Raw genomic sequence first — 14833 nt, 5'->3', positions numbered from 1 at the left:
GGAGAGGAGAGGAGAGGAGAGGAGAGGAGAGGAGAGGAGAGGAGAGGAGAGGAGAGGAGGGGAGAGACAGATATCAGTTCAGTCCAGAGGGAGAGAGACTGGGAGGGAGAAAGAGGTCAGTGTAGATTAAAGAGAATTACCTACTTCAGACATGTATCCAAATCTCTGTCCTCTTCCATGTTTCATAGATTTTAATTTTTTTATTTAACCTTTATTTAACTAGGCAAGTCAGTTAAGAACAAATCCTTATTTACAATGACGGCCTACACCGGCCAAACCCGGACGACGCTGGGCCAATTGTGCGCCGCCCTATGGGACTCCCAATCACGGCCGGATACAGCCTGGAATCGAACCAGGGTCTGTAGTGACGCCTCTAGCACTGAGATGCAGCGCCTTAGACCGCTGCACCGCTCGGAGACCACTCGGGGTGATGTATACAACTCTCTATTCTCACCTGTAGTTTCATCCTGACGCCTTCCTTCATGGCGGACATCTTGTCCAGGTGTTTAGTAGCTGCTTCCACCTGACTGCAGTACCGCCCATACGGCAACAACCTGGGAGAGAGAGAGAGATATATATTCATTTTTAAATCATCTTTCCAGCCCTTATATCCCCTTCTAACCAATCCCTTCAGATGTGCATACCGTGCTGATAATGTTGTAGGTGTGTGTATTTCTCTACCTCTCTTTGTAATTGATGAAGACCTGGTAAAGGTTCTCGGCGTTCAGGGTTAAGATGGAGGTCTGGATCTCCCCCAGCAGACTACGATGGGTTATGGCCAGATCCTACAGAGACAGTCGGAGAGAGGGAGGGAAGGAGGGAGAGAGAGAGGGAGGTGAGAGGGAGAGGAGGAGGGAGATGACGACTTGATATGCGGGGAGGAGACAGCCATTTCTCTCACACACAGAGAGGAGACAGACATATCTCTCACACACAGAGAGGAGACAGACATATCTCTCACACACAGAGAGGAGACAGCCATTTCTCTCACACACAGAGAGGAGACAGCCATATCTCTCACACACAGAGAGGAGACAGACATATCTCTCACACACAGAGAGGAGACAGCCATTTCTCTCACACACAGAGAGGAGACAGACATATCTCTCACACACAGAGAGGAGACAGACATATCTCTCACACACAGAGAGGAGACAGCCATATCTCTCACACACAGAGAGGAGACAGCCATATCTCTCACACACAGAGAGGAGACAGCAAAATCTCTCACACACAGAGAGGAGACAGACATATCTCTCACACACAGAGAGGAGACAGCCATATATCTCACACACAGAGAGGAGACAGACATATCTCTAACACACAGAGAGGAGACAGACATATCTCTAACACAAAGATAATGACTTCGTTCCACACGGAGTGGACAAAACATGGTCTTTCCATGACATAGACTGACCAGGTGAATCCAGGTGAAAGCTATGAACCCTTATTGATGTCACTTGTTAAATCCACTTCAGTCAGTGTAGATGAAGGGGAGGAGACAGGTTAAAGAAGGATTGTTAAGCCTTGAAACAATTGAGACATGGATTGTGTATGTGTGCCATTCAGAGGGTGAATGGGCAAGACAAAATATTTAAGTGCCTTTGAACGGGGTATGGTAGTAGGTGCCAGGTGCACCGGTTTCAGTGTGTCAAGAACTGCAACGCTGCTTGGTTTTTCACGCTCAACAGTTTCCCGTGTGTATCAATAATGGTCCACCACCCAAAGGATATCCAGCCAACTTGACACAACTGTGGGAAGCATTGGAGTCAACATGGGCCCAGCATCCCTGTGGAACGCTTTCGACACCTTGTAGAGTCCATGCCCTGACGAATTGAGGCTGTTCTGAGGGCAAAAGGGCTACTCAATATTAGGAAGGTGTTCCTAATGTTTTGTACACTCAGTGTATATACACTAATACTATGCACAGCAGGAAGAACACTATACCTCCGTGTTGATGAAGATACTCTCTATGTCGTGAGGCTGAAGGAACTTCTGGAGGGGCTTCATAAAGTGCTACACACACAGAGAGAGTTACAGTTAAGTTTGAGAGAGAGAGAGAGAGAGAGAGAGAGAGAGAGAGAGAGAGAGAGAGAGAGAGAGAGAGAGAGAGAGAGAGAGAGAGAGAGAGAGAGAGAGAGAGAGAGAGAGAGAGAGAGAGAGAGAGAGAGAGAGAGAGAGAGAGAGAGAGAGAGAGAGAGAGAGAGAGAGAGAGAGAGAGAGAGAGAGAGAGAGAGAGAGAGAGAGAGAGAGAGAGAGAGAGAGAGAGAATGAGAGAGAGAGAGAGAATGAGAGAGAGAGAGAGAGAGAGAGAGAGAGAGAGAGAGAGAGAGAGAGAGAGAGAGAGAGAGAGAGAGAGAGAGAGAGAGAGAGAGAGAGAGAGAGAGAGAGAGAGAGAGAGAGAGAGAGAGAGAGAGAGAGAGAGAGAGAGAGAGAGAGAGAGAGAGAGAGAGAGAGAGAGAGAGAGAGAGAGAGAGAATGAGAGAGAGAGAGACAGAGAGAGGGACAGAGACACAGAGGGAGAGAGAGATACAGAGAGAGGGACAGAGAGAGAGAGAGAGAGATACAGAGAGAGAGAGAGAGAGAGAGAGAGAGTACTACCTGTAATATGGACTCCAGTGTGTCAGTGTATTTCTCCTCTGTCAGTCTGATCTCCTGCAGGCAGCATTCTCTCTTGTCCACCTCCATCTTCTGCTGCTGCTGCTGTAACGTAACACAACCACAATTACACAACCAGAACATAACCAGAACACAACTTGAATATGGTTACAGCAGACACAACCATCCATTCACTCTTATCCACCTCCATACTCTGTTGCTGTAAGATAATATAACCATAATACAACCATAATATAACATTCTCTGTTATCCACCTCCATACTCTGTTGCTGTAAGATAATATAACCATAATATAACATTCTCTGTTATCCACCTCCGTACTCTGTTGCTGTAAGATAATATAACCATAATACAACCATAATATAACATTCTCTGTTATCCACCTCCATACTCTGTTGCTGTAAGATAATATAACCATAATATAACATTCTCTGTTATCCACCTCCGTACTCTGTTGCTGTAAGATAATATAACCATAATACAACCATAATATAACATTCTATCTTATCCACCTCTGTCCTCTGCTGCTGTAACATAACACAACCATAACATAACCATAACACAACCACATCTGGTTAATTCTCTCTTATCCCTTTACCCACGTCTTCTGCTGCTGTAGCATAACAAAACCATAATAGAACCAAAACACAAGCATAAAACAGGACCATAACACAACCATAAAATGACCATTCCGAGTGTAGAAACAGCTCCTAGCCCAATCCTTCAAGTCTGAAAGCACCATTCTGTTCTCTCACCGTCTCTGATGGCTCATCGGCCCTCATCAGGTCTTCATATATCTCATCCCCCTCATTCTCCTGGTCCTCCACACAGTCATACAGGTCATCATCCTCATCCACTGTCTCACTGAGAGGGAGAGAGAGGGGGGAGAGGGAGGGAGGGAGGGGAGGGGGGAGAGAGGGAGGGAGGGAGGGAGGGAGGGAGGGGAGGGGAGGGGAGGGGAGGGAGGGAGGGAGGGGAAGGGAGGGGAGGGGAGGGGAGGGAGGATATGATTAGTCATTATGATACAACACACACACACACACACACTGTAACTTACTCAATCTGGTCAGAGAGACCGCTGTAGATGTCATCATCAGTAATACAGCCTTCTATTGGGAAAGGCCTGGAGAGAGAGAAAGAGAGAGAGAAAGATAAAGAGAGAGAGAGAGATGGGGAGGGGGAGGAGAGAGAAAAAAAAGAGAGAGAGAGAGAGAGAGGGAAGATGGGGGAGGGGGGGGGGAGAGATGGGAGGAGAGAGAGAGGGAGAGATGGGGGAGGGGGGAGATAGAGGGAGAGAAAACATTAAGATACTGTTTTACTTTCCAATAAAGATGTCAATAGAATGGTTGAGTTTATAGAGTTGGGTAACTTACTGGAAACCCTTCTGGATGGAGATGGATGAGTGGGACAGAATGGACAAGGTGTCTATCACCTGAAACACAGACATACAGGGACATGGGATGACATACAGGGACATGGGATGACATAGAGGGACATGGGATGACATAGAGAGACATGGGATGACATACAGGGACATGGGATGACATACAGGGACATGGGATGACATACAGGGACATGGGATGACATACAGGGACATGGGATGACATAGAGAGACATGGGATGACATAGAGAGACATGGGATGACAGAGAGACATGGGATGACAGAGAGACATGGGATGACAGAGAGACATGGGATGACATAGAGGGACATGAAATGACATGGGATGACATAGAAAGATATTGAGAGAAATTAGATAAATACGCTAGATATTTAAATGCTGTCGTTTTACTGGTGGTGAGCTGTATAGCACACAGAAAACGTCACCTATTTTATGACAGGCGACGTAAGACACACGAGAGTGACAATATTTCTGAATGCTTCTATTGCTCCCTCTCTGTCTTACAGTTTTACTATGACTCAGGAAGATGGAGAGAGAGAGAGAGAGAGAGAGAGAGAGAGAGAGAGAGAGAGAGAGAGAGAGAGAGAGAGAGAGAGAGAGAGAGAGAGAGAGAGAGAGAGAGAGAGAGAGAGAGAGAGAAGAGAGAGAGAGAGAGAGAGAGAGAGAGAGAGAGAGAGAGAGAGAGAGAGAGAGAGAGAGAGAGAGAGAGAGAGAGAAACTACAGCGTCTTGAATGAGTGAGAATGAGAGAGAAAGAAAGAGAGAGAGAGAGACAGAGAGAAAGAGAAACAGAGAGACAGAGAAAGAGAGAGAGAGAGAGAGACAGAGAGAGAGAGAGAAAGAGAAACAGAGAGACAGAGACAGAGAAAGAGAGAGAGAGAGAGAGAGAGACAGAGAGAGACAGAGAGAGAGAGAGAGAGACAGAGAAAGAGAGAGAGAGAGACAGAGAGAGAAGCGAGAGAGAAGTGAAACCCGTAGTAGAGGAGAAGGAAGAGAGCAGACAAACCAATGGCTGAGAGAGACAGAAGACTGATACTGTTTGTACACTGCATGGCCAAAAGTATGTGGACACCCCTTGACTGTGTCGTTTAAAGGTTGTGGTTGTGCTCTGGGCTGCGTTATGACTGTGTCAGGGTCGCAGAGAGAAACATGACTTGTTCCTGTAACTGGGTTGGTTTATGCTAACCGTGGTGACACATTGACAGGAAGCTGCAGAGTGTGAGGCGGCAGAATGAAAACGAAAGAAAACTGCTGTAACACCCAGGTCAAAGACCACACACACACTATCAGACGACAGCAAGGGGACTGCTGTAACACCCATGTCAAAGACCACACACACACTATCAGACGACAGCAAGGGGAACCACTCCTCCCCACCTTCAGGCTATGCTCAAACCCTACATCCCAACTCGGGCACTCTTGGCCGTCCCACCCCTACAACGAGGTCAGCTCCCCCCCCCCCAAAACTAAATAGAACTTGCACTTGTTGTCTTTTCCTAGACTGTGATATGTGGTTGTCCCACCTAGCTATCTTTTAAGATGAATGCACTAACTGTAAGTCACTCTGGATAAGAGCGTCTGCTAAATGACTAAAATGTAAATGTAAAATGAGAAAGAGAGAACAAGAGCGAGTTCAGATGAGGTGAGGTGATGTCACACACACACACACCTTGCCGAAGTCTCTGACATCAAACAGGTCGAAGGCTTCAAACAGTTCAGTCTTCTTCAGGTGAAACTTCTCCTGACACACCCCCAGGAACGTACGGATGTTCTTCAGACACAGGAACTACAGGGAGCCAATCAGAACAGGTTATTTCAGACACAGGAACTATAGAAGCCAATAATATCAGGTTATTCAGAGACAGGAACTAGAGGAGCCAATCAGATAAGGTTATTTAAGACATAGGAACTACAGAAGCCAATCATATCAGGTTATTTAAGACACAGGAACTACAGTGAGCTAATCAGAACAGGTTATTCACAAGCCATTCAGTCACACTTCATAGTCAAACAGATTCAGTTATCACATTGAAATGTGTCATCATCACACATTCACTCAGCCAACTTGTGTAATGATTGACCAATAAATGAATTGGTTGACAGACACAATGCTGTGCACATTACTATGGAAACCAGCAGGGAGGTGGGGAGAGATAGAGGGAAAGAAACAATGGAGAGAAGGAGAGAGACAGAGAGAGAGAGGGAGAGAAAATAGGGGGAGTTAGAGGGAGAGAGAAATTATGGGGAGAGAGAGAGAGAGAGAGAGAGAGAGGGGGAGAGAGAGAAACTAGGGAGAGAGAGAGAGAGAGAGAGAGAGAGAGAGGGGGGGGAGAGAGAAACTAGGGAGAGAGAGAGAGAGAGCGAGAGAGAGAGAGGGGGGAGAGGGGAGAGAGAGAGAGAGAGAGGGGGAGAGAGAGAAACTAGGGAGAGAGAGAGAGAGAGAGAGAGAGAGAGAGAGAGAGAGAGAGAGAGAGAGAGAGGGGGAGAGAGAGAGAGAGAGGGGGAGCGAGAGAAACTAGGGAGAGAGAGAGAGAGAGAGAGAGAGAGAGAGAGAGAGAGAGAGAGATACAAATACAAAACCGCAAGGTCTTCATCCAGTCAGTGTAAAATACATGAATGTCTCAAATACGAAACCGCAAGGTGTTCATCCAGTCAGAGTAAAATACATGAATGTCTCAAATACGAAACCCCAAGGTGTTCATTCAGTCACTGTAAAACACATTAAGGTTAACACACTGCTGCTCAGCGGTCAGACATTTACAGAGATTTGCATAGCTTCCTGCCAGAGCAGTGTGTGGTGTTGTGTCGTCTCAGCATTGTTAAATGGAGAACTCTAATTTCAGAAAAGGGGAAATGTTCAGAGTTCTGACTGACACTCATATATCACCCTGGTGTGAGCACACACACACGTACGCACACACACACACACACACACACACGTACGCACACACACACGTACGCACACACACACACATACGCGCACACACACACACCTGTGACGTCCACAGACGTCCTTTCATTGAAATGGACACTTCCCTGTGCAGTTCTGCAAAGTGTCTCAACATGTGTATGTATCATGAAGGTGCTGGATGGAGGACACCAGTCACATGATGTTTCTGAACCACAGTCTTACCTCATAGGATTCCCCAGAGTTACACACACACACAAGGTCACTCAGCAAGGTCAAACCTGCTACTACCGAACACACACACACACACACACACTTAATCAAATTGATCAATAAATTACAATATTCTGATATTCTGACCCGCAGAAAGGATTGCCCAGTCCCTTACACCCACACACTGTAAACCACAAGAGATTATGGTATTTGATACACACCCACCCACACACACACACACACACACACACACACACACACACACACACACACCCGATCGCTATCAGGTGATTTTCTTATCTCATTGTCCGGGGGCTTAAATGCAGTCTGTTCGTCGCTATGGAACGGTCGCTATGGAAATGGCCTGTAGGGAAATGAAGCAGGAAACCTATCATCCTGCGGAGCGGCCTTCTCACTCTAGAGGTGTCCTCTTCATGTCGTGGCGTCCGTCCAGCCATGGTGGTTCTTCTCCCTCGCGCCTCTTATGTTCCGCTAAACTACATCTCTCTCTCTCTCTCTCTGGTTGGTTGACTACGGCTGCCCCTCCTGCCGGGACCAGAACCACATCCACCCATGTTGCCTGATGACACCATGCACCCGAGGGCCACCATGACAACATCCCCTGATGCTTCCACTGCCGCATATTCATTCCACCAACTCCAGGCCTCAAAGACTTCGACCCAGGCCCTCCAAAAATCAGCTCCGGACCTGGCTTCTCTCCCAGCCTCATATTCTGATTTGGCGTCTAACACAACCTAAGTCCCTACAGGTACAGCTCCCCCTGACGGCCCAGCAGGTCAGCTTTCTCTCTCGCTCCTCTCTTTAATACCGGCCACACCGCTCCCTGGCCTCTTGCTACTGCTTTTCTCACTGGACCCTCTGGACCTTGACTGCTGCTCTGGACCCGGACTGCTGCTCTGGACCCGGACTGCTGCTCTGGACCCGGACTGCTGCTCTGGACCCGGACTGCTGCTCTGGACCCGGACTGCTGCTCTGGACCCGGACTGCTGCTCTGGACCCGGACTGCTGCTCTGGACCCGGACTGCTGCTCTGGACCCTGTCTGCTGCTCTGGACCCGGACTGCTGCTCTGGACCCTGACTGCTGCTCTGGACCCGGACTGCTACTCTGGACCCGGACTGCTGCTCTGGACACAGACTGCTGCTCCGGCAGTGACTCACCTACCCTTTCTGCCAGCGACAGCCTATCTCTCAGCATACTGCTACCTCTGCCCTCTACCTCACGTTCTGACTCCGCCGGCGGTGCAACTGGTTTTCTGGTTGCCTGCTCTAGCCTCCTGGCTATTTTGCCTGCTCCATCTTCACAGCCTCTAGCAGCCCACTGGCCCTGTGTCCACTGCTCCAGCAGCTCTCCCCCTCTCAGGTCCCACTGGCCCTGTGTCCACTGCTCCAGCAGCTCTCCCCCTCTCAGGTCCCACTGGCCCTGTGTCCACTGCTCCAGCAGCTCTCCCCCTCTCAGGTCCCACTGGCCCTGTGTCCACTGCTCCAGCAGCTCTCCCCCTCTCAGGTCCCACTGGCCCTGTGTCCACTGCTCCAGCAGCTCTCCCCCTCTCAGGTCCCACTGGCCCTGTGTCCACTGCTCCAGCAGCTGCTCCTCTCAGGTCCCACTGGCCCTGTGTCCAGTGCTCCAGCAGCTGCTCACCCCGTCTCTCTGCCACTGACGTCCTCTCTCCCCGCCTCAGGCCCCGCCGGCTTGTGACTGCTGCTCCCATGGTGACACACACTCCCTCTCCACCAGTGATGACCTCCATCTTTGCCTCTGGTCCTACTGGTCCTGTGACCGCCACCCTCTGCCAGCGACGCTGGTTCAACCAGCTATCTGTGCCTGCTGCCTCTGTTCCTCACAGCTGTGACTGCTGACCCCAGCGGCGCCCTCCGGCTCACCGTTCCCTCTCGACGGCCGCCCTGTCTCTTCCTTCACCCAGCACACTCCACTACAATTCGCATCCAGTCTCTTCCTCGCTTCGCCAGCAGATCCTACACGGTCCTGCTGGCCCCTCTCTCTGCCAGTGACGACCTCTCTGCCCACCTCGGGTCCCTCTAGGCTCGTATATGGCCTTCTCGTACTACAGAGACGTCATCTGCTCGGCTCACCCTTCTCGCCGCTAGGAGTTGGATGACTACCACTCCATCGTTATGGATCTGGCTGTTCGTTATGGTGGCGCAACAATCTACGACTGCCATTGGCTGTTTTCGGCTGTCATTGCCTCCAGGCTCCTGCAGTGGAATGTCAGCACGTACTGGGGCGCTCTTGACAGCTGGACTGTAGCCTCTTCGCCCGCAGGGTGTCCATCGCTTCCGACCTCTGCAGTTGTCCATCCCACCCTGCCTGCATCCTTGCGACCTCTGTAGTTGTCCATCCCACCCTGCCTGCATCCTTGCGACCTCTGTAGTTGTCCATCCCACCCTGCCTGCATCCTTGTGACCTCTGTAGTTGTCCATCCCACCCTGCCTGCATCCTTGTGACCTCTGTAGTTGTCCATCCCACCCTGCCTGCATCCTTGCGACCTCTGTAGTTGTCCATCCCACCCTCCCTGCATCCTTGCGACCTCTGTAGTTGTCCATCCCACCCTCCCTGCATCCTTGCGACCTCTGCAGTTGTCTCCCTTGATGCGTCCCCCTCTGACAACCCCTTCCTTCCGTCAGCCGTCATCCCCCCGTGCTCCAACGACCTGGTTACTACATTTGCCCTCGACACCCTTTCGACCCTCTGGCGGCAGCTCCGCCCCCTCATGCCAGTGACGTCCTCTCTCTTCACCAGCCGGAACCCGCTGACTGCCACTGTCACCCCCGCAGCGTCTCACCTTCCATCCCTACCAGCCATGAACTCCCACATCTCAGCCAGCTCATCCAGTTACCTGCCAACTGCTCCCGCAGCGGTTCAGACCCTGGTCTTACCGGCTGAGAGCCTCTCCTAGATCAGTGAGCCAACTGCCTCTGTTCAAGTCTTCAACTGCCCAGCCTCACCATCACCACAGCAGCCGAACTACCGAGACCTGATGGTGATGTCTATCTGACACTCCAAGCCAAACTCTAGAAACCACCCCCTGAATCCCTCCTCTACAGTCCTCTACTTCATCCGGTCCATTCTCATTCCCTCCTCTACAGTCCTCTACTTCATCCCTCCTCTACAGTCCTCTACTTCATCCGGTCCATTCTCATTCCCTCCTCTACAGTCCTCTACTTTATCCGGTCCATTCTCATTCCCTTCCTACAGTCCTCTACTTCATCTGGTCCATTCTCATTCCCTCCTCTACAGTCCTCTACTTCATCCCCCGGTCCATTCTCATTCCCCTCTCCTACAGTCCTCTACTTCATCCGGTCCATTCTCATTCCCTCCTCTACAGTCCTCTACTTCATCCGGTCCATTCTCATTCCCCTCCTCTACAGTCCTCTACTTCATCCGGTCCATTCTCATTCCCTTCCTACAGTCCTCTACTTCATCTGGTCCATTCTCATTCCCCTCCTCTACAGTCCTCTACTTCATCCGGTCCATTCTCATTCCCCTCCTCTACAGTCCTCTACTTCATCTGGTCCATTCTCATTCCCTCCTCTACAGTCCTCTACTTCATCCGGTCCATTCTCATTCCCCTCCTCTACAGTCCTCTACTTCATCCGGTCCATTCTCATTCCCCTCCTCTACAGTCCTCTACTTCATCCGGTCCATTCTCATTCCCCTCCTCTACAGTCCTCTACTTCATCCGGTCCATTCTCATTCCCCCCTCTACAGTCCTCTACTTCATCCGGTCCATTCTCATTCCCCTCCTCTACAGTCCTCTACTTCATCTGGTCCATTCTCATTCCCCTCCTCTACAGTCCTCTACTTCATCCGGTCCATTCTCATTCCCCTCCTCTACAGTCCTCTACTTCATCTGGTCCATTCTCATTCCCCTCCCCCCTCTACAGTCCTCTACTTCATCTGGTCCATTCTCATTCCCTCCTCTACAGTCCTCTACTTCATCCGGTCCATTCTCATTCCCCTCCTCTACAGTCCTCTACTTCATCCGGTCCATTCTCATTCCCTCCTCTACAGTCCTCTACTTCATCCGGTCCATTCTCATTCCCCTCCTCTACAGTCCTCTACTTCATCCGGTCCATTCTCATTCCCCTCCTCTACAGTCCTCTACTTCATCCGGTCCATTCTCATTCCCCTCCTCTACAGTCCTCTACTTCATCCGGTCCATTCTCATTCCCCTCCTCTACAGTCCTCTACTTCATCCGGTCCATTCTCATTCCCCTCCTCTACAGTCCTCTACTTCATCTGGTCCATTCTCATTCCCTTCCTACAGTCCTCTACTTCATCTGGTCCATTCTCATTCCCTTCTCTACAGTCCTCTACTTCATCTGGTCCATTCTCATTCCCTCCTCTACAGTCCTCTACTTCATCTGGTCCATTCTCATTCCCTTCCTACAGTCCTCTACTTCATCCGGTCCATTCTCATTCCCTTCCTACAGTCCTCTACTTCATCCGGTCCATTCTCATTCCCTTCCTACAGTCCTCTACTTCATCCGGTCCATTCTCATTCCCTTCCTACAGTCCTCTACTTCATCCGGTCCATTCTCATTCCCCTCCTCTACAGTCCTCTACTTCATCTGGTCCATTCTCATTCCCCTCCCCTACAGTCCTCTACTTCATCTGGTCCATTCTCATTCCCCTCCTCTACAGTCCTCTACTTCATCTGGTCCATTCTCATTCCCTTCCTACAGTCCTCTACTTCATCTGGTCCATTCTCATTCCCTTCCTACAGTCCTCTACTTCATCTGGTCCATTCTCATTCCCCTCCTCTACAGTCCTCTACTTCATCTGGTCCATTCTCATTCCCCTCCTACAGTCCTCTACTTCATCCGGTCCATTCTCATTCCCCTCCTCTACAGTCCTCTACTTCATCCGGTCCATTCTCATTCCCTTCCTCTACAGTCCTCTACTTCATCCGGTCCATTCTCATTCCCCTCCTCTACAGTCCTCTACTTCATCTGGTCCATTCTCATTCCCCTCCTCTACAGTCCTCTACTTCATCTGGTCCATTCTCATTCCCCTCCTCTACAGTCCTCTACTTCATCTGGTCCATTCTCATTCCCTTCCTACAGTCCTCTACTTCATCCGGTCCATTCTCATTCCCTTCCTACAGTCCTCTACTTCATCTGGTCCATTCTCATTCCCTTCCTACAGTCCTCTACTTCATCCGGTCCATTCTCATTCCTCTACTGAATCCCTCCTCTACAGTCCTCTACTTCATCCGGTCTATTCTCATTCCCCTACTGAATCCCTCCTCTACAGTCCTCTACTTCATCCGGTCCATTCTCATTCCCTTCCTACAGTCCTCTACTTCATCTGGTCCATTCTCATTCCCTTCCTACAGTCCTCTACTTCATCCGGTCCATTCTCATTCCCCTCCTCATACGGTCCTCATTCTCACATTCATTCCATTCTCATTCCCCTCCTACAGTCCTCTACTTTATCCGGTCCATTCTCATTCCCTTCCTACAGTCCTCTACTTCATCTGGTCCATTCTCTTTCCCTTCCTACAGTCCTCTACTTCATCCGGTCCATTCTCATTCCCCTCCTCCAACAGTCCTCATTCTCACATTCATTCCATTTCCTCAAATATTCTATATTTCAATGTCTGTTCCTTAAACTGGTGACATGAAGCAGGAAGTATTAGTATACAGCTTAAAGGGTAGGTAGCATAAACGTAGCCACATGTAACATATGGATTTCCATTCCTATAACATTTCCAATGCAAAGTTACACCTCACTTTTTTGTATTTTGTGAGTTATTACCTTAAACGGATCAGAATTCCAAAGTTTTCAGACGTACAAGCAAACGCTTTGAATGTATTGTTACAAATCAACTTGCAAGGTTGCTTGCCAACTAACCCGCTGACGTTAGCCCTACTAGCTAGCCAGCTAACATAATGTATATACAGGTGTGTGTGTGTGTTACCTGGGACATCTGTGGTCGTAGGTTGATCTCTCGGAGGTTGACGGCGTGGGGTAGTAAGTTGTTGAGCAGCTGACAGAGCAGGACTCCATCCCTCAGAGCCTGGGCTAGCTCACACACCTGAGCACTGTCCCACGTTACCCTGTGGCTCTCAGGGAGCACCCTGCACTCTATCAGCCACACTGCACAGTGACGCCACAGCTCCATCTCAACCTGAACACCACCGCCTGGACACAATAGGAACACAACATAACATGAACATGACCATAAGACAACCATAACCCTGATCAACCACACTGCACAGTGACGCCACAGCTCCGTCTCAACCTGAACACCACCGCCTGGACACAACAGGAACATACAATGAAACATAACCGTAAGACTGTTTCGTCATGTCTCCCTGTCCGTGGCTCTCAGGTAGGACCCTGGCCTGCACTCTATCAACCACACAACGTATCATGAACATTAACACAACATAACCGTAACACAACCTCAATATAACATGAACATGACCATAAGAGAACCATAAACACGACCACATTTGGACACATCAGCCACACTAACGCCACAGCTCCATCTCAACCGTAACACGACCACCTGAACACAACAGGACCACAATATAACCTGAATATAACATGAACATGACCAACATTGGAGACACTATCGGCCACAGCGCACTGACGCCATAGCTCCATCTCGACCGTCCTTACCGAAACACAACCACCTGAACACAACAAGGAAACAACATGAACATGACCGTAAGACGACCATAAGCACATTGTACCAAATACCTCACTTACGCCACAACTCCATCTCAACCATAATGCGACCACCTGACGATAACATGAACCTAACAGAAACATAATCGTAAGACAACCTGAATATAACAACCATAACAGTAAGACAACCTGAATATAACATAACCATAACCGTAAGACAACCTCAATATAGGTTGTGTTTCTCTGGTAACAGGACCACCTGACCAAAACACAACCACCTGAACACAACAAGAACAAAACATATAATATGAATATAACATGACCGTAAAACAAGCATAAACACAACCACACATTCGACACTATCAGCCACACCGCACACTGATGCCACAGCTACAACTCGACCGTAACACGACCACCTGGCGATTAACATGAACATAACATGACCGTACGACAACCATTGGACACTTGATGAGCCAAATAGCCTGAAAACATCTTGATTGTCCTGACCACAACAGAACCAGAAAAAAATGTAATAATTAAAAAAAAAGTTGTTTTGTCACATACACCGGATAGGTGCAGTGTAATGTGTTGTTTTACAGGGTCAGCCATAGTAGTATGATAGGTGCAGTGACGTGTTGTTTTACAGGGTCAGCCATAGTAGTATGAAAGGTGCAGTGACGTGCTGTTTTACAGGGTCAGCCATAGTAGTATGAAAGGTGCAGTGTAATGTGTTGTTTTACAGGGTCAGCCATAGTAGTATGATAGGTGCAGTGTAATGTGTTGTTTTACAGGGTCAGCCATAGTAGTATGATAGGTGCAGTGAAATGTGTTGTTTTACAGGGTCAGCCATAGTAGGACAGCTATAGTAATCCTTGTTTGAAAGAGGCAAAACGCTTTAGTTTAACAATCTTCACGTTTCTACAGAAATAGATCACATGCAGTGAAACTGTACTAACCTTCCCTGAACTGTTCCTAGCCCTGTTTCTAGATCTGCTTGCCTCTGAAAGCGCGGCCT

The 14833-nt window shown here is 49.1% G+C and overlaps 2 protein-coding genes across 8 annotated transcripts in view; both read right to left on the bottom strand.

Annotated features, from left to right (window-relative positions):
* The window catches only part of LOC121534260 (zinc finger protein 501), a 644805-nt gene that overhangs the window by 406491 nt on the left and 223481 nt on the right, over nucleotides 1–14833 (bottom strand). The gene's annotated exons all lie outside the window — the stretch shown is intronic.
* LOC121553916 (proto-oncogene vav) overlaps nucleotides 1–14833 on the bottom strand; it is a 43969-nt gene that overhangs the window by 17539 nt on the left and 11597 nt on the right. For 4 of the 6 annotated variants that reach the window (XM_045211700.1, XM_045211701.1, XM_045211703.1 and 1 more), the window contains 9 exons: nucleotides 13103–13326; nucleotides 5688–5804; nucleotides 3993–4051; nucleotides 3677–3742; nucleotides 3375–3483; nucleotides 2602–2703; nucleotides 1948–2016; nucleotides 682–785; nucleotides 455–554 (listed from right to left, as the gene is read on the bottom strand). In XM_045211700.1, the coding sequence (XP_045067635.1) occupies nucleotides 455–554; nucleotides 682–785; nucleotides 1948–2016; nucleotides 2602–2703; nucleotides 3375–3483; nucleotides 3677–3742; nucleotides 3993–4051; nucleotides 5688–5804; nucleotides 13103–13306 (930 nt within the window). In that variant the 5' untranslated portion in view covers nucleotides 13307–13326. The remainder of the gene's footprint in view (nucleotides 1–454; nucleotides 555–681; nucleotides 786–1947; nucleotides 2017–2601; nucleotides 2704–3374; nucleotides 3484–3676; nucleotides 3743–3992; nucleotides 4052–5687; nucleotides 5805–13102; nucleotides 13327–14833) is intronic. The other 2 variants (XM_045211702.1, XM_041867304.2) reach the window with 1 other exon arrangement.

The sequence above is a fragment of the Coregonus clupeaformis genome, chromosome 38 (assembly GCF_020615455.1).
Source record: "Coregonus clupeaformis isolate EN_2021a chromosome 38, ASM2061545v1, whole genome shotgun sequence".
NCBI classification, from domain to species: Eukaryota; Metazoa; Chordata; class Actinopteri; order Salmoniformes; family Salmonidae; genus Coregonus; species Coregonus clupeaformis.
This window is presented reverse-complemented; position numbering and strand designations above follow the sequence as displayed.